General features: G+C 44.2%; 1 protein-coding gene across 2 annotated transcripts in view; it reads right to left on the reverse strand.

Moving 5' to 3' along the window:
• Window positions 1–12,423, reverse strand: part of LOC132831157 (complement C1q tumor necrosis factor-related protein 1-like) — a 59,343-nt gene extending 46,920 nt beyond the window's left edge. Inside the window, exon 1 of one of the 2 annotated variants that reach the window (XM_060849162.1) lies at window positions 12,260–12,423. In XM_060849162.1, coding sequence (XP_060705145.1) covers window positions 12,260–12,289 — 30 coding nt within the window. In that variant the 5' untranslated portion in view covers window positions 12,290–12,423. The remainder of the gene's footprint in view (window positions 1–12,259) is intronic. The other variant, XM_060849163.1, reaches the window with a different exon arrangement.
• Window positions 12,424–19,034: the final 6,611 nt, after the last annotated feature.

The raw sequence follows: 19,034 nt of genomic DNA on the forward strand, positions 1-19,034 counted from the left end.
CAAAAATCCATCTGGTTCACTAATGTCCTTTTGAGGAGGAAATCTGAGGTCCTTACTTGGTCCACATATGACTCCAGACATACAGGCTACCTGTGAGCTATCCTCTGGGCTTTTAGGAATGGGCAATAAATTTTGCCCACACCCCTTGTATGAATAAAGCTAAACAAAAACAGTAAACCTATCGTCCTTGATACAGGCACATCTGAATCATTGATCCCCTCTAGCAAAGGTAGAGTGTCATCCATACCAGGCCCATATGTAACTTCATGATCTAGAGTAAGGTTGCTTGGACAAGGGTAGCATGGTGGCACACTGCTGCCCCACAGTGCCAGGATCCTGGATTCAATTCCACCCTTGGACGACTGTCTGTGTGGAGTTTGCATGGTGTCCCCATGTCTGCGTGAATTTCCTCCCATAATCCAAAGATGTACAGGTTAGGTGGATTGGTCATGGGAACTTGCCCCGTTGTACCCAGGGATGTGTGGGCTCAGTAGGTTAGCCATGGGGAAATGCAGGGATAGGGTAGGGGCTGGGTCGGGGTGGGATGCTCTTCGGAGGGATGGTGTGGACACAATGGGCCGAATGGCCTGTTCCTGGACTGTACGGGTTTCTATGATTCTTGGGGAAAGTGAGGCCTGCAGATGTCGGAGATCAGAATCGGAAAGCATGGCGCAGGAAAAGCACAGGAGGTCAGGCAGCATCTGAGCAGCAGGAGAGTCGCGTTTCGGGCATAAGCCCTTCGTCAGGAATCTTCCATGATTCTTGGCCATTTGGGAGTGAGAATGAGGAGGAACCTCTTCATTCAGGGGGCAGTGATTGATTGGAATGCTTTCCCTCAGAGAGCTGTGAAGATTCACTCATTGAACATTTTCAGGACAGGGATTGGTGGATATGAAAGGCATCAAGAGGATGTAGGGATAGGTGTGGAACAAAGACAATGAGTTAGAACATCAGCTACATTCTACATGTGTGGTACAGCAGCTTCAGAGGCTGAATAGCCTACTCCTGTGATTATGGCCAATGCAATACTTTTTGAATTCACGTTTGGGCTACAGCAGGAAACTATGGTCTCACTTGTCTTGGTCCTTCCCCACCATCCAGAATTGGGAATAAACTCTCATCCCCTTCACCCCTGGAGTCATAGATATCTTACAGCAGCATTGTCCTGCCCAGATTTATAGAATCTCTACAGTGTGGAAGCAGGCCATTTGGCCCATCGAGTCTACACCCACCCTTTTACAGGCATCCCGCCCTGACCCACCTCTGTCGCGCTGCATTCCCCATGGCTAACCCTTTGAGCCTGCACATCCCTGGACACTATGGGCAATTTCCCATGGCCAATCCACTCTAACCTGCACATCTTGGGACTCTGGGAGGAAACCCACACAGACACGGAGACCACGTGCAAATTCCACATAGACAGTCGCCCAAGGCTGGAATCAAACCCTGGGTCCCTGGTGCTGTGAGGTAGCAGTGCTAACCACTGAGCCACCATAGATTATCATTTCTGCCCACCATTTGGACATTGGTGGATTCAGACAGGAATCAGAACTGAGATAAAGAAATGGATCCCAAATTATTTCGGGCCTCACCCACTCAAAACAGAGGGGTCCCAGAACCGGTTCAATTCGTCAATCAGGATTATAGTTGTGGACCGAGATAAGCTGCCTGTTTTAGAGATTTTGAAACAGTATCCTGAAAAAAGAAGGATTGCAATTAAAATAAAACTTCCCACCGCAGCCAGACGGAATGTCAACACGGGTTTCAGATGATGAAGGGAGCTGATGGAATAAATTTCTCCGACTGGAAAACGCTGGGCTTGCATGTTTCTTAACGCTTGGAGCTGTAACAGGATATGTATGCACTGACTGTAAAAGGGGTTTGAGCCAAGATTGTGCTCAAGAAATGAGTAAGAAAGAGCAACTCTGCGTGCTTTGGCTCAGATCAGCCCTTTGACCTATCACTTTGGCCACTTTGGAGATGGTTGCAGACTGTTCATGGCTTTGGTTTGACATAAGGAAAAATCCAAAGGAATAGCCACACTACATTCAAGGCAGAACACTTAGAGGGGTGGGCGCACCTCTGTGCCACACATTTATTTAGACGGCCAATGTCAGGCAGACTGCAATAAATTCACCAGATCCTTTGGCTATTGCAGTGAGGTAGTTTTATGTTCCCCATTGTGGACTACAATCAGGGATAGATGCCTCCACTTAGGAAACTACAGATTGCAAAGGTATATTTTTACTCCTGCTGCTGGCACAGATGAAATATTTTGCCACTTTACTTTTTGTGGGGCAATTTAGCACAGCAACAATAATAACCACATTTATTCTTTGTAAGCCCTTTGCCAGATCTACCTCCTGACTCCTCAGAGCCTGTCCACCATCTACAAGGCACAGGTCAGCAGTATATTGGAATACTCCCGACTTGCCCTGGATGGGGGCAGCTCCAACAACGCTCAAGGAGCTTGACACCATCCAGGACAAAGCAGCCCCTCTTGAGTGGAGTCCCATTAACCACATTCAACTCTCACTTCCTCCTCCAACGGTGGTGCACATTGGCAGCAGTGCGTACCAGCTACAAGATGCACTGCACCAACTCACCCAGGCTCGTTTGACAGCACCTTCCAAACCCGCAACTTTGGCCAACTGGAACAACAAGGGCAGCAGATCCATGGGAAGACCACAAACTGTTGGTTCCTCTCTGAGTCTCACATCATCCTGACTTGGAAATACATAGTTCCTTCAAAGTTGCCAAGTTAAAACCCTGCAGGCTACTCCTGAAGGGCTCTGTGGGTGGTACCTATGTCATATGCATTGTGGGTGGCTCATTACCATCTTTGGAAGGATGCAGCCTGGGTATAGCAGTGAATGAAGAAATAAGCAGTTAAATATGTCTTCTTATCCCTTACGAAAGCTGGCGTTGTTTTTAAAGGCTCAGACCAGGTAAAAGATTCTGAATGATTTGAGATGGGGATTGCAGGAAGCCAGGCAAAGATGGCAGACTTTTATTTTACTTGTAGTTGTCAATCAGAGTCAAGTTCAGAGGGTCTATTCTCAAAGTGAAGGAAAATGGGAAATTTGGCAATATTACCTTAGGACACATACTATCTTGGCACTGACACTATCTGGATGTTGGCATTATTTTGGCACCAACACTATCTAGAAAGTGGCACTATCTTGGCATTGGCACTATCTGGATGTTGACTCTATCTTGTCATAAACACCATCTGGACATTGCTACTACCTTGGCATTGATGCTATTTAGGAATTGGCACTATTTTGGCACCAACACTATCGAGACATTGGCACTATCTAGATGTTGACTCTATCTTGGCATTAACACTATCTAAACATCGGCACTATCTTGGTCTTGGCACTATCTGGATGTTGACTTTATCTTGGCATCAACACCATCTGGACATTGGTACCTCAATCCTAGCATGAGTAGATGGTGATGCTATGGCAATATCATTGGAACAGTCATTGGGGGCCTGCACTGATGGAAAGGATTCAAACCCAAACATGTTGAATTGCAGTTCATAAAATTTAGGTTGGTCTCAGTAATAGTGACCATGGAACTAGCAATTAATATTAGGGAGGGATAACCTTACCCAATCTGGCCTAGGTGTGAGGTGCTAATCTGGTTGACTCTTAGCTGGCCTGAATCACTCAGTTTGAGGATAATGTAGGATGGGAAGCTGGTCAACCAAGAATAGCCTGGTCAGTAATGATCGAATGAAACAAACTGCGGACGGTCTGGACAAATGTTTGCAGCAGGTGGTTGCACAAAACAGGCAGCATCAAATAAATTGCCTGTTATTTGTCCCACTTAATAAACGGATGCATTGACTTTGATGGAACTGTGTTATCAGTGTGACGGTATAATGGGTGTACTGGTTAAAACTGCCTTCTCTATACAACAAAGGGAGCGGGGGAGGGTGGTTTGGTGTTTTGATTTTGTGGGATCATTTGGGCCGAAGGGTCTGTTTCCATGCTGTACACCTCTATGACTCTATGAAATGGAAGGTGAATTGACATTCATTGTTTTCAATGAGATTGAAAGTGGTGTGAAAGGATCTTAAAGCTTACTCTATCATCTCTGTTGATATAGTCAAAATTACATTGAATGTATTTCACACACTACCTCAACAACTCCTTCAAAGCCTCTGAGACCTCCATGCTCCTTCGATTCTGACCTCTTGCACACTCTCTTCTTTCCACACTGGCAGCTGAGCTTTCAATTCCCTCCATGTAAATTCGAGAATTTCCTTCATGTGCTGCTCCATCTTTCTCTCTCCCTCTTTCTCTCCTTTCTTTAATACACTCTTTAAATCCTACCTCATTGTCCAAGCTGTCAGCTCTCCGACCGTCCTTCTGGGATGCAGTATGAAATCTGAAAATGGTGCTATTCATCATTTATATAAATGATTTGGATGAGAATTTAAGAGGGATGGTTGGTAAGTTTGTAGATGACATCAAGGTTAGCGGTGTAGTGGACAGTAAAGAAGGTTATCTAGGAATACAGTGAGATTTTGGTCAACTGGATGAGTTTAATTTAGATAATGCAAGGTCATAGAGACATAGAGAAACAGACCCTTCGGTGCAACCTGTCCATGCCGACCAGATATTCCAACCCAATCTAGTCCCACCTGCCAGCATCCAGCCCATATCCCTCCAAACCTTTCCTGTTCATATGCCCATCCAAATGCCTTTTAAATGTTGCAATTGTACCAGCCTCCACCACATCTTCTGGCAGCTCATTCCACACACGTACCACCCTCTGCATGAAAAAGTTGCCCCTTAGGTCTCTGTTATCTTTCCCCTCTCACCATAAACCTCTGTCCTCTCGCTCTGGACTCCCCCACCCCAGGGAAGACTTTGTCTATTTACCCTAACCATGCTCCTCATGATTTTATAAACCTCTCTATGGTCAAGTCTCAGCCTCTGATGCTCCAGGGAAAACAGCCCCAGCCTCCCCCTATAGCTCAAACCCTCCAACCCTGGCAACATCCTTGTAAATCTTTTCTGAACCCTTTCAAGTTTCACAACATCCCTCCGATAGGAAGGAGACCAGAATTGCCCGCAATATTCCAAAAGTGGCCTAACCAATGTCCTGTACAGCTGCAACATGACCTCCCAACTCCTGTACTCAATGCTCTGACTATTAAAAGAAAGCATACCAAAAGCCTTCTTCACTACCTTATCTACCTGCAACTCTACTTTCAAGGAGCAATGAATCTGCACTCCAAGGTCTCTTTGTTCAGCAACACTCCTTAGGACCTTACCATTAAGTGTATAATTCCTGCTTTGATTTGCTTTCCCAAAATGCAGCACCTCGCATTTATCTGAATTAAACTCCATCTGTGACTCCTCAGCCCATTGGCCCACCTGATCAAGCTCCTGTTGTAATCTGAGGTAATCTTCTTAGCTGTCCACTACACCTCCAATTTTGGTGTCATCTACAAACTTACTAACTATACCTCCTACATTCACATCCAAATATAAATAATAAAAAAGAGTGGACCTAACACTGATCCTTGTCATACACAGCTGGTTACAGTCTGGAAAACAGCCCTCCATCACTATCCTCTGTCTTCTACCTTTGAGCCAGTTCTGTATCCAAATGGCTAGTTCTCTCTGTATTCCATGAGATCTAACCTTGATAACCAGTCTACCATGGGGAACCTTGTCAAACACCTTGTTGAAGTCCATATAGATCATGTCCTCTCATCAATCCTTTTTGTTACTTCTTCAAAAAACTTAATCAAGTTTGTGAGACATGATTTCCCAAGCACAAAGTCATGTTCACTATCCCTAATCAGTCCTTTCCTTTCCAAATACATGTAAAAATCCTGTCCCTCAGGATTCCCTCCAACAACTTGCCCACCACCGACATCAGGCTCACCGGTATATAGTTCCCTGGCTTGTTTTTATCACCTTTCTGAAATAGTGGCACCACGTTAGCGAACCTCCAGTCTTTTGGCACCTCACCTATGACTGTCGATGATATAAATATCTCAGCAAGGAGCCCAGCAATCATTTCCCTAGCTTCCCACAGAGTTTGAGGGTACACCTGATCAGGTGCTGGGGAATTTATCTACCTTCATACGTTTCAAGACATCCAGCACTTCCCCCTGTGTAATATGGACAGTTTTCAAGATGTCACCATTTATTTCCCTACAGTCTATGTGGTTGCATTTTGATTGGTCAAACCAGGGCAGCACTTAAACAGTAAATGGTAGAGCCTGGGGAATGTTATAAAACAAAAAGAGATCCAAGGGTACAGGTTCATAGCCCCTTGAAAGTGGAATCACAAGTAGATAGGGTGGTGAAGAAGGCTTTTGGCATGCTTACTTTCATTGGTCAGAGCATTGAGTATAGTTGTTGGGTTATCTTGTTGCAACTGTACAAGATAATGCCACAGTACTATGTGCAGTTCTGGTCACCCTACTATAGAAAGGATACTATTAAACTTAAAAAAGGACAGCAAAGATTTACTAGGATGCGAGCTGGACTGGAAGGTTTGAGACTGGATAGACTGGGACTTTTTACCCAGGAGCATAGGCGACTGAAGGGTGACCTTCTAGAGTTGTATAAAATCTTGAGAAGCATTGGTGAGGTGGATAACTGACAGCTTTTCCTCATGGTAGGAAAGTCTAAAACTAGACTCGATAGGTTTAAGGCTACAAGGGAGAGAAACAAAAGTGACCAGACACAATTTTTTTCACATAGAGGGTGGAATGGGCTGCCTGAGGTAGTGGTGGAGGTGAGTACAATTTTGCTATTTGAGAATCATTTGTGCAGGTACATGCTTGGGATAAATATGGAGGAATATGGACCAAACGCAGGCAAATGGGACTAGATTAATATGTAAAAACTGGGCAACATGGACAAGTTAGGCTGAAGGGTCTGTTTCCATGCTGTAAACCTCTATGAGAGCTATAGGGCTGATGGGGTTTATGCTGATAGGGAGCACTAAACCTTGGGTAAGATTTGAACCTCGGATGTGAATGAATAATTTGAGATGATGAGGTGACTGGGCACCAATCTCTACGTAATTTCCTAATCAACCCATTTAGAGATATTATTATACACCTCTGGAGTGAGAGGGACTTGAACTCAGGCCTCTGAGGTCAGAGGCAGGGACACTATCATTGTACTACAAGAGCTCCCTCTGCGCCAATGCCTATTGATACCAGCATTACTATTTACATCTGAAAGAAGATTAGGCCACCTAGAGACAGTCAACACCATCTTGCCAACTGGAGATCTTTCATTTGGTCTTGGTTATAAGTCGAATGCTCTAGTTCCTGGTTGTATCCAATCCAGAGTGATTTGCAGAGGTCTACCACTGCACCAGCTATCTTTCAAAGGGTATGAGTTTCAGGTTTTAATGGTGGAAATTAGTAAAGAGAAAGAGGCTTAGAAAATTCTCAGCTCAATTCATAGCGAATGGGCAGAAAATCAAGTCCATGTGTGTACTGTAAGGAGATATCCCAGGCACTAGAGAGCTCAGTAACATCTGTAGCAAAAAGGAAATCTATAAAACAGCTTCAGGACCTCATAAAAATTGAACAGGGCAATTACATCTGAAGCATAACATGCATTTTGTAATATTGCATATGCATCGGCCAATCCATTGCCACTGCCATTCACCCATGTCCCCCATCAATTTGGGCACGACATGGATATTGTACGTTCTTTTTGCAAGCCGTTGGATTAGCTCAAAGATGCAAAAACAAAGTGACCAAACAAATGTGTTTGTGCATATCTGCTTTCCCATGGGGAGGGGGCAAAGGAAGGGCAAGGCCCAATCTCTGCTGGGATTCCAAAGAGAAACAGGAAAGACCATTTAGCTGTGGAATGTGTTCTGCCATTCAATGCAATTATGATTATCTGTGACCTAGCTCCATATAGCTGCGTCTGGGCCCATATCCATGCGAAGAAAATCTAACAACTTCAGTTTTAAAATTAAATATTAATCTTACCAAGTGATGAAATAAGCTCCAATTCCCACCACTTTTACCTCAAAGAAAGGTTCCTTAGATTCACTCCCGAAAAGTCTAGCTCTCGATTATGTGCCCTCATTCTAGTTTTTTTTTAACCTGTGGAAATAGTCGCTCCCTAACCTCTCTAACACTTTAATATCTTGAAAACGTCAATCAACTTATCTTTCAACCAGCTATAATTTGGGGAGTACAACCCTATCAGGTTCAAAAGGTCCTCATGGCTTATTCCACTTTGTTCTGGTGAATTTACGTTGTGCTCCCTCTGAGGCTTGTATGTGGAATGTAAATCAAGGATTCAGTTCGCTCAGTTGGTTTGATGGCTAGTGTATGGTTCAGAATAATACCTACAACGAAGGTTTGATTCCCATTTCAATAAGACTGGAAGAAAAAGGAACAGGAGTAGGCCATTCAACCCCTCAAACATGCTCCACCATTCACTGGGATCATGGCTGATCTGATTGCATTCCTCACCTGCCCTTTCCCCAGACAGCAGAAGTTAATGAGAAACCATCACGGGCAAAAGCTTCCTAGAACACAGCTCAGGGTAAAGGATCAGAAGATGATGAGATAAGAATATGACTTCAGAATGGAATGGAATCAAATCAAGAGTGTACATGTCAAAAATACATTCTCTAGAGCAAATTCAACATGCAGTTAGTGTTCCTCAACCATTCATACTCATATTTCCCTATTTTTGCCTGATTTCTTCAATTGTTCTGTGTTTGATTATGTGAATCTGTTTACTATTGATGCTCACTGTGTTTGATTGGTTAAGCCTGGATTGGAGACTGAGGAACTAGTGCCATATTTATAGAGTCATAGAGATCTACAGCACAGAAAAAAGTTCTTCCCCCAATCCTGTTTGCACCGTTCGAATACTACTAGGTATTCTAATCCCATTTTCAAGCACTTAGTGCATAGCCTTGTATGGCTTAACAGTGCAAGTGAACATCTAAGTTCACTCCCTCACCACCTCAGTAGCAGCAGGGTGTACTATGTACAAGATGCACTGCAGAGATTCACCAAAGATCCTCAGACAGCACCTTCCAAACCCATGACCACTTCCAACTTGAAGGATAAAGGCAACAGATACATGGGAACACCACCACCTTCAAATTCCCCTCCAAGACACTCACCATCCTTCATAGTCTCTGGGTCAAAATCCTGGAATTCCCTCCCTCATGGCATTGTGGGTCAACCACTGCACATGGTCTGCAACGGTTCAAGAAGACAGCTAGGGATAGGCAGGAAATGCTGGCCCAGCCAGCAACACCCACATCCCACAGATGAATAAATAAACAAGAACTTCTCAAATGTGATAAGGTTTCTGACTCTCCCATGCTTACAAGCAGTCAGTTCTGGATTCCCAACACCCTCTGGGTGAAAAAGGTATTTCCTCACATCTCCTCTGAACCTGTACCCCTGAGATATCACATGTACAAGAACTGGGACTATTTTCTTGGTAAGTATGGACTTATATCCAGAACAGTCTTTCTATAATCAGTTTACAGAGACAATCCATCTTCACTTTGGGCTCTATAGAACAGCCGCAAATTTTAAAATCACATTCATCTCTTATGGCCTAATGAATGGGACACCATTTCAGTGGACCTTAGATTTTTGATTAGATTCCCTACAGTGCGGAAACAGGCCCTTTGGCCTAACCAGCCCTCTGAATAGTAATCCACACAGATCTATTTCCCTCTGACTAATGCACTATGGGCAATTTAGCATGGCCAATTCACCTAACCTGCACATCTTTGGACCGTGGGAGGAGATCAGAGCAAATCCACGCAGACACAGGCTAGAATATGCAAACTCCACACAGACAGTTGCCCGGGGCTGGGATCAAACCCTAGTGCTGTAAGGCAGCAGTGCTAACCACCGAGCCACCATGCCGCCCTACTCTAATTGTCATGGGTAATGGCATTTAAAAGGCATTGATACCTTTGTTACAAATTCAGGTTGGATGAAAATCTGCTGATGATGCTGTGCAAAGTGACGAGGGCTGAGGCATTTTGAAACTGCATTGTGCATTTTGTCCACTGGTGCCTGCCATACACGCATGTACGAGTGGGGGCAGTCTGCTGGGAAGGCAGGACAAAGAATCCACCACGTCTTAAGACCTTGTACAGTTAGAATTGCAAATGCCTTGGGTCAATTACATAACAGTTTCTGTCCCAAGAGCTTCATATGGGTAAACATTGCCAGTTGGAATCTCCCCTCGCTTCTTTATCACAGTTGCTGACTGAAGCTGAGTTGCCTTGCCAAACACACTGGCTGATCCATTATCCCAGAAAATCTGGAAAGAGGCACTGAATCTCAAAAGCAGACGAATTGCAGCTAAAGCTTAATTAATGTCTGAATCAGCCCCATTTGGAGCCAATGGCCAGTTTTGAACGCCGCACATCAGGATGGTTGAGGCTTTCAAGAAAACAAAGGGTGGATGTACTGGAATGCTACCAGCAATGAGAGAATTTGCGGATATTGAGGGGAGGGGGTGAGACAAATTCAAACGTGCTCTTTATCCTGAAGGGGTTAAGGGGAGATTTGATAGAGATGTTCAAGATCATGAGGATTTGGTGAGAGCAAATAATGAGAAATGTTTCCAGTGACTGAAAATTTGGTAACCAGTGGGTAGAGCCGGGAGGTAATTTCCAAACAGAAAACCCACAAGTGACATGAGAAAGCATATTTTTAAGGACAGGAGTTGTGTGATCTGGAATGCACTGCCTGAAAGCGTTACGGCAGTAATAATGTTTAAAAGCAGATCAAATAAATCTGAGGGGGGAGTCACTGACAAGGCTACGGGGAAAATGTAGACAAATTGGATTATTCTTTCAAAGAGACAAGTCCAGGTATGATGAGTTGAATGGCCTGGGCCATTCTATGATTCCGTGATGAATAAATTACACTGTGATAAGAACAAAAGTGGATTCATTAATGTGCTTCAGTCTTGCCAGAATTAGGCTCAAAATATACATTTTTAAAAATTCATTCTCAGGATGTGGGCATCACTAGCAGACCTAGTAATCATTGCCTGTCCCTAATTACTATGGAGAGGTGTTACACAGTCACAGAGCCATACAGCAAGGAAACAGACCCTTTAGTCCATTTTCTCTACACTGATCAGATATCTCAATCAGACCCAGTCCCATTTGCCAGCACTTGGCCCCTGTCCCTCTAAACCCTTCCTATTCATGTACCCATCCTTTTAAATGCTGTAATTGTACCATCCTCCACTACTTGACCTGCTTTCTTGAACCACTGCAGTCCATGCGAGGCAGGTACAATCCACCCTGTAGCTAGGGACAGACATCCAGCATTATGACCCAGTGGAAGTGAATGAATTAGTCAATGGAAGAAGGACAAGCAGAAATATCGATGTGAGGCCAGAATCGTGATGTTACTGATGATGGAGGTAGGCTAAAGGGGCCGAATGGCCTGTAGGGCCTTGACCACATGCTTGATGGTGGACCTTGGTGACATTCCTATTCATCTGCTGCCCCTTTTCCTTCTCAAGGCCGGAGGTCATGGATTTGGAAGGTGGCGTCAAAGAAACGTCAATCAGAATCTATCCAAAGTTGTAAAATGAGCAGACGGTTGCTTGCGTGCAATCGTCCAGACGGTGCTTCACAGGCAGTGGCAACGCGTGCCCCATCATAACAACAATAAAAAATGCTTCTGGGTGTCTTTGTTATGCCAATTAACCTCACATCTCTGTCTTCTGGTTACCAGCCACTGTGTCACTGGAAACAGCTTCTGTCACATTAGGGATTGACTGAGTTCCAGGGAACACTCTTCCAAAGAATCCCAAGCAAACATTGCAACATTGTCCTCAGCAATAAATTAGCACCACCGCTTTCAATTTCAGACTTTCAGTGTGGTTTTCAAGTTTTGCTGTTTGCTCGGGTTCATGTAATGCCGTGATACCATTGCCTATCTGTCCAAACAGCTTTTATGCATTCTTACTTCAGGGCAGTCCCCTCACTTCAGCGTGGATCAGAAAACCAATACATCGGCAGCCGTTAAGGGGTTAATGCAGCTGAGGTCTCTCAGCTGAGAGAGCACTGAGCTGAAGAAAAACTGGGCCACTGTTCCTCTCGAAGTCCTGTGTCGGCAAATTAAAAACCTCAAACTGTCTGCAAAACATTCCCTGTAGCGCCCCATCATTCCGAATTCCGTACAGAAATACAGGAGAGAAATAGATGATTGAAGATTGAAAAACAAGTCACCAGTCCTTACCTTTAAGGCAGTCAAGCTGTGCTTTAGCATACGTGTACCCACATGTGGTTTTAATCACATCGCCGGAAACAAACTAAGATCATTAGGAACAGTCTGCCGAGTATATAGAGTGGAGGGAACACAGGCATATTTTATAATATGGGAGCAATTTGTCGTCAGTCAATCAGCTGTTAACTCCTGGAGGACAGGGCTAAACACTGATGTCAGATAGCAAGAGATGGATCAGTTATTGCATGCTAAGGAAATGAGATTGGAAGACAGTCCAAGGTTTATCACTGGTTCATTGGGTTCAGAGCAGCAACAGCAATAATTTTCATTTGTATCGCACCATTATTAGAATCAGAGAGTCATAGAACATGGAAACAGACCCTTCGGTCCAACCAGTCCATGCCATCCATAATCCCAAACTAAACCAGTCCCACCTACCTCCATATCCTCCATACATTTCTTATTCATGTACTTATGGAATGGGCTGGGGCTGTTTTCCCTGGAGCATCAGGTTTATAAAATCATGAGGGGCACGGATAGGGTGAATAGACAATGTCGTTTTCCCAGGGTAGAGAAACCCCAAACTAGGGCATAGGTTTAAAGTGAGGGGGGGGGGGGGTAAGATAGAAAAGGGACTTTAGGGGAAGCATTTTCACACAGAGAGTGGTATGTGTATGAAATAAACTGCCAGAGGAAGTGGTGGAGGCTGGTACAATTGCTACATTTAAAAGTCACCTGGATGGCTATATGATTAGGAAGAGTTTAGAGGGATATGGGCCAAATGCTGGCAAATGGGACAAGATTAATATAGTCAGCTTGAATGAGTTGCACCGATGCTGTGCTCTATGACTCTATGACACCCTTCTTCTGGAAGTTCATTCCACATATGAACCACCTTATGTGTAAAAAAAATTGCTCCTCATGTCTTTTTAAAATGTCCTCTCCCCTTAAACACATATCCCTAGTCTTAAGATCCTCCACCCTATGGAAAAGACACCTGCCTTATCTGTACTCCTCATGATTCGATAAACTTCTACAAGGTCACCCCTCAACCCACTACGCTCCAGCGAAATAATCGCAGCCTCTTCTCATAACTCAAACCTTCCGCATCCAGAAACATTCTGGTTAATCTCTTCTGAGTCCTCTCCAACTTAATGATACCTATCCTAGGGTGATCAGAACTGGAGACAGAACTCCAGAAGAAGCCTTGCCAAGGTCCTGTAAAATCTCAGCATGAGTCATCCCTCTTAGAAGCCTTATTGAAATCGGGCATGCTGGTTCCCAAAGGCTTCATCAAAGAGGTTTAAGGAGCAACTTATAGATGGTTTGTCAAAGCTTTGGGTTAAAGTGATTAAAGGCAAATCATCCCAGATCAACAGAGCAGTGAACTATACTGGTAGAGGTTATCATGGTACCACTTCTGCAGTACTTGGGTGAGACTGAATAGTGAACACTGCACAGAGTTCTCATTGAAATATAAGAAGGAAAAGGTTTAATACTGGGAGCAGTGATGATATGAGTAACCAGGCTAATCTCTAGTGTTAAAGATCTACGATCATGAGGAAAACACTCAAAGAAACTTTGAGCTGTTTTGTCTCTGTGTATCCTTTAAAACTCACAATAGTTTTCCAGTTGCTCATGTTTAAGAATTGATAGGCTTCTCCAATGGAATTATATTATGAATTAATATTTTCTCTGCTTAACGCGTTGGCCAGATTCAAGACGACCCCCTTGAATGTCTTAGTTTTCAAATGAGACACACTGAGAGGGGTGACACTGAAGTACATCAGGGGAACATAATTAGCAATGTCAGATGTTAATACAACATTATTTCAAACAGCATGACAAAGTGGCATGTAAAACTAGTAAAAGGTCTTTTTATTCACCTTGTCCATGGGAGGTGACATCTCAGGTGAGATGGTTTCTCAGTTTTAATTGCCCCTTGAGAAGGTAGTGGGGAGCAACTTGCTTGAACTGCTATAGTCCATGTGCTGTAGGTGGACCCACAGTTGGTTCCACGAGGAAGTAACATGAAATGGTAAGGTCACTATAGTCTAACCAAATCATGGGCCTGCTCTCTCATTAGAGAGAGACAATTAGTGGTGGTTTAACCTGAGGGTTACCATGCATCAGGCAAGGGGAGAGGTTGAGAAGTACAATCCTTCATGGTACCCTCAGCCAGTGTGGGAATTGAACCCCTGCTGTTAGCATTACACCATATTGCAAACCAACTAACTGACCTCCCTTTGGTTATCGTGAAGGACTCTGCTTCTCAACCTCTGCCCTAGTCTGTGGCCTGATAAAATCACTACCAGTCATCTCTCTCTCTCTCTCTCTGTAATGAGGGAGCAGCCCTTTGGTTCTTTGGGACGATGGTGACTTCATTTTAATGTGAAAACAACATAGCGATTTATACCATTTACATATAGCATCACAAAAGCATCTAAGTGTGTAACATGATCTATTTTTGAGACTTAGTGGCTGTTTCAGTTTAGGTTAATGTGATGATGACTTTAGACAAAGCAAGATCCCACACTTAGCAATAAAATAAATGGTCCATCTTGGGGTTGGGGGTAGTCTGAGAGTCCTGTTGAGGTTGTGGTGTGTTCAGTGTTGGGGGAGTGATTGGTAGCTAAACCACAAAGTGGCTCTCCCAAAGGAGGTGTCACAGGACATTAAACCGAGGCTGTGCGTGTCTGCCCCAGATGAATATCAAAGATTCCACAGTCACTACTGCAGGATATTCCTCCCTTCCCATTCCTGTGTCCTGGTCCATATCCTCTGGCCTTTGGCCACAGCATTGAACCAGGTGTCTTGGCCACCATCATGGTGGTTCTTCTGTGGCAGTTCACTGTGTGAAAATCAGATGCAATGTGTTTTATAGATTACACCATTTCAAAAATGGCTTCATTGGCTGTAAAGTGTTTTGGGACATCTTAAGGTCATACAAGGCACTAGCTCAGTGCAAACCTTTCTTTCTTTCTGGACCTGAAGCTGAAAACCATTCGCTATGGTGGAAGTATAATTCCCCCAACCTTTGACCTCACTTTAAGATGGTGCCTGACCCTTTGAGTTTTTGATTTTCTTACTTTAAAGCTCACCTATTCTTAAGCATGATCTGACTTCGCTCTGAACACGTGTCCCCTTTAATTCTCTGGCCGATGGTTGAAATGATGTTTTGAACCGATACTGTATCTGGCTGTTTAACTGGGTGGTAAAGCTACAGATTTATGAATTCCACTGTGTTAGGACACTCTGAGGTAGTTGAACCAGTCTATTTATCTTTACTGTGGAACGGTCAGTTGTACAGAGTCATCAGAGCAAATAATGCAGACGTAGCTGAGGGGAATCAAGATAAGCAAATCAGAAAGAGAGGAACAAAACCATGTTCTGATCAAGTCAAGCAGTTTTCACTGAAGTTCATCCTAGTAGCTCCCTGAAACAGAATTCTGTTCTCAACGGGCTGTTTCCAAGGATACACACCAAGACAAATATCAATTGTGCCTGACTGAATCAGTGAAAGGATTCAGCCAGTGAAATCTGTCTTCCCAAAACTTGTTGCTTTCCCAAAATGAATGTGAGGATGAATTTCAAGTATGTGACTTGATTGATAGAGGTTGCTGTTGGGGGAAGGTATAGTGGCTTGGACACTCTCTGAGCTTACCGGGCATCTAAAGGTGTCTTCGGTGACCTTGACCACTGGGGTGAGTTCATTGAACCTCTGACACAACACAACATCCAAGTCTGTGGGGCTTTGAAAGGGTTAAGGTCAGTATCTGCTCCCAGTGACAATGCAGGGCTTCCTTCCTTTCCATGCATTTGGGATATCTCTCACTCTTTCTACCCTCTTCCAGCAAGCCCTCCAGTACAATATCCAACAGCAGTAAGAGTCCGCAATCTTCTGTGTTGCACCACTCATCCTTTCCCAGGCCTGACCCCCTTAGATCATAACTCCCAGTATTTGTCCCAGTCAGCACGTGCATACACCTTTGAGACATGCAAGTCATCTTTAAGTAGGGCTAACCAGTCACGGTACTAGCTTTGTACTGTTATTGATCTAATGTTGACGATACAGCTTGATACTACATTTCTATTGTATTTTATTAAGTAAGGCCACACAAGACTCACATTCTTCCTGTATGATGAATACTACAGCGGGGTCTGGTTCACTGCACGGTATTAGACTCTTCGCATGTCTGGATGGTATTGTAACACCCAAAGATTGCATCTATATTTATAAGGGGTCCTGGTCTCAGGAGACAGTGTGGGTAATTTCAGACTGAATCATAGAGATGTACAGCATGGAAACAGAACCTTTGGTCCACCTCATCTATGTTGACCAGATATCCCAAAATGATCAAGTGTCATTTGCCAGCATTTGGCCCATATCTCTCTAAACCCTTCCTAATCATATACCCATCATCATGCCTTTTAAATGCTGTAATTGTACCAGCCTCCACCACTTCCTCTGGCAGCTCATTCCATACACGCACCACCCTCTATGTGAAAACATTGCTCTTTAGGTCTCTTTTAAATTTTCCCCTCTCACCTTAAACCTATGCCCTCTAGTTTTGGACTCCCCTACCCCAGGAAAAAGATCTTGTCTACTTATCCTATCCATGGCCCTCATGATTTTATAAATTTCTATAGGGTCACCTCTCAGCTTCCGACGATCCAGGGAAAACAGCCCCAGCCTGTTCAGCCTCTCCCGAAAGCCCAAACCCTCCAACCCTGGCAACATCCTTGTAAATCTTTTCTGAAGCCTTTCAAGTTTCACAACATCATTCCCATAGGACAGAGACCAGAATAGAAAGAAATATTTCAAAGTGGCCTCACCAATGTCCTGTACAGCCGTAACATGACCCCCAACTCCCATACTCAATGCTTCGACCAATAAAGGCGGATGAGCAGAAATTTCTTCACTCAGACGGTGGTGAACGTGTGCAATTCTCTGTCACAGATTGGCGGAAACGTCACTGAATAATTTTAAGAAAGAATTAGATTTTTATAAGGTAAAGGTGTCAAGGAGAATGGGGAGAGAGCAGGAGTATGGTGCTGGGGTAATGGATCAACCATGATCATGTTGAACAGTAGAGCAGGCTCAATGGGCTGAATGGTCTACTCTGTTCCTGTTGCTAATTTTCTGTGATTTTATTTATTTATCCAGAGCTCTTAAATGAAAATCAGCATCAGTAAAAAAGATTCTATCATCTCAAATTATCCCAACAAAGAGTACAAGAGCAGATCAGGGACTAGGAATCCTGCAGCGAGTAACTCACCTCCTGACTCCCCACAACCTATCCAGTATCTACAAGGCACAGGTCAGGAGTGTGATGGAACACTCCTCACTTGCCTGGCTGAGTGCAGCTCCATTGAAACTTAAGAGACTCATTACCAACCAGGAGAAATCAGCCTCCCAGCCACCAACTTAGACACTCACTCCCTCCACTCACTGGTGCACAGTGGCAACCGTGTATGCCATCTACAAGGTACACTGCAGGATGTTGCCAAGGCTCCTCTGACAGCACTTCCCAAACCCACGACCACTTCCATTTGGAAGGACAAAGGCAGCAAATACATGGGAACATCACACCCTGCAAATTCCCCTGCAAATCACTCACCGTCCTGACTTGGAAATATATCGCCGTTCCTTCACTGTCACTGGGTCAGAGTACCGGAACTCCCACTCTGAGAATGCAGTGGTGCACTGACACCAGATAAACCACGACAACTGAAGAAAATGACGCACCACCAACTTCTCAAGATCAGTTCGGGACTTGTCAGGGTTGCCCACAAGAAAATATGAAACGAAAAATAAACCTGTATGAGCTGGCGATAATATCTGGGAATGATTATAAGCCTATAACCTAGAGGAAATTGGTGATTTATATATAGAATAATAGATGCAAGAAAGACATTTCAGAATACAATCTAATTGAAGGGCTTGGCTGGTTTAAATATAGAAAACTGCAAAAGTCTGAGGGCAGACTGTGAGAATCAAATGGTTTATATTTAGAATATCTGAGAGCAAGTTATAAATTGGAATCAAATCAAGGACTTCAAATGGGTTCTACATAACTGAATATTGCACACTTGAAAGAGATGGCACGAGCTAAAATCTAACCAAGACAGTCTGGTAGCATTGATACTCCATAAATAAACCCATGATTGTAGTCCCACCATCACAGCTGGTGCACGTACAAGCTATAAAAATAGGAGTAGACCATTTGGCCCCTCAAGCCTGTTTTGGTTATTCAATAAAATCATGGCTGGGGTGTTTGTGTTTCCATAAGACCGTTAGATATAGGAGCAGAATTAGATCATTCAGTCCATCAAGCCTGCTCCGCTATTTGATCATAAATAGACAGGCAGGAGGCTGGAAGAACACAGTAAGCCAGGCAACCATAGGAGGTGGAGAAGTCAACGTTTCGGGTGTACCCCTTCTTCAGGGCCTCTCCACTACTTGATGCTGCCTGGCTTGCTGTGTTCTCTCAGCCTCCTGCCTGTCCCTCCTGATGCTGCCTGGTTTGCTGCGTTCCTCCAGCCTCCTGCCTGTCCCTCCTGATGCTGCCTGGCTTGCTGTGTTCTCTCAGCCTCCTGCCTGTCCCTCCTGATGCTGCCTGGCTTGCTGTGTTCTCTCAGCCTCCTGCCTGTCCCTCCTGATGCTGCCTGGCTTGCTGTGTTCTCTCAGCCTCCTGCCTGTCCCTCCTGATGCTGCCTGGCTTGCTGCGTTCCTCCAGCCTCCTGCCTGTTCCTCCTGATGCTGCCTGGCTTGCTGTGTTCTCTC

Source organism: Hemiscyllium ocellatum, chromosome 33, assembly GCF_020745735.1.
Source record: "Hemiscyllium ocellatum isolate sHemOce1 chromosome 33, sHemOce1.pat.X.cur, whole genome shotgun sequence".
Taxonomy (NCBI): domain Eukaryota; kingdom Metazoa; phylum Chordata; class Chondrichthyes; order Orectolobiformes; family Hemiscylliidae; genus Hemiscyllium; species Hemiscyllium ocellatum.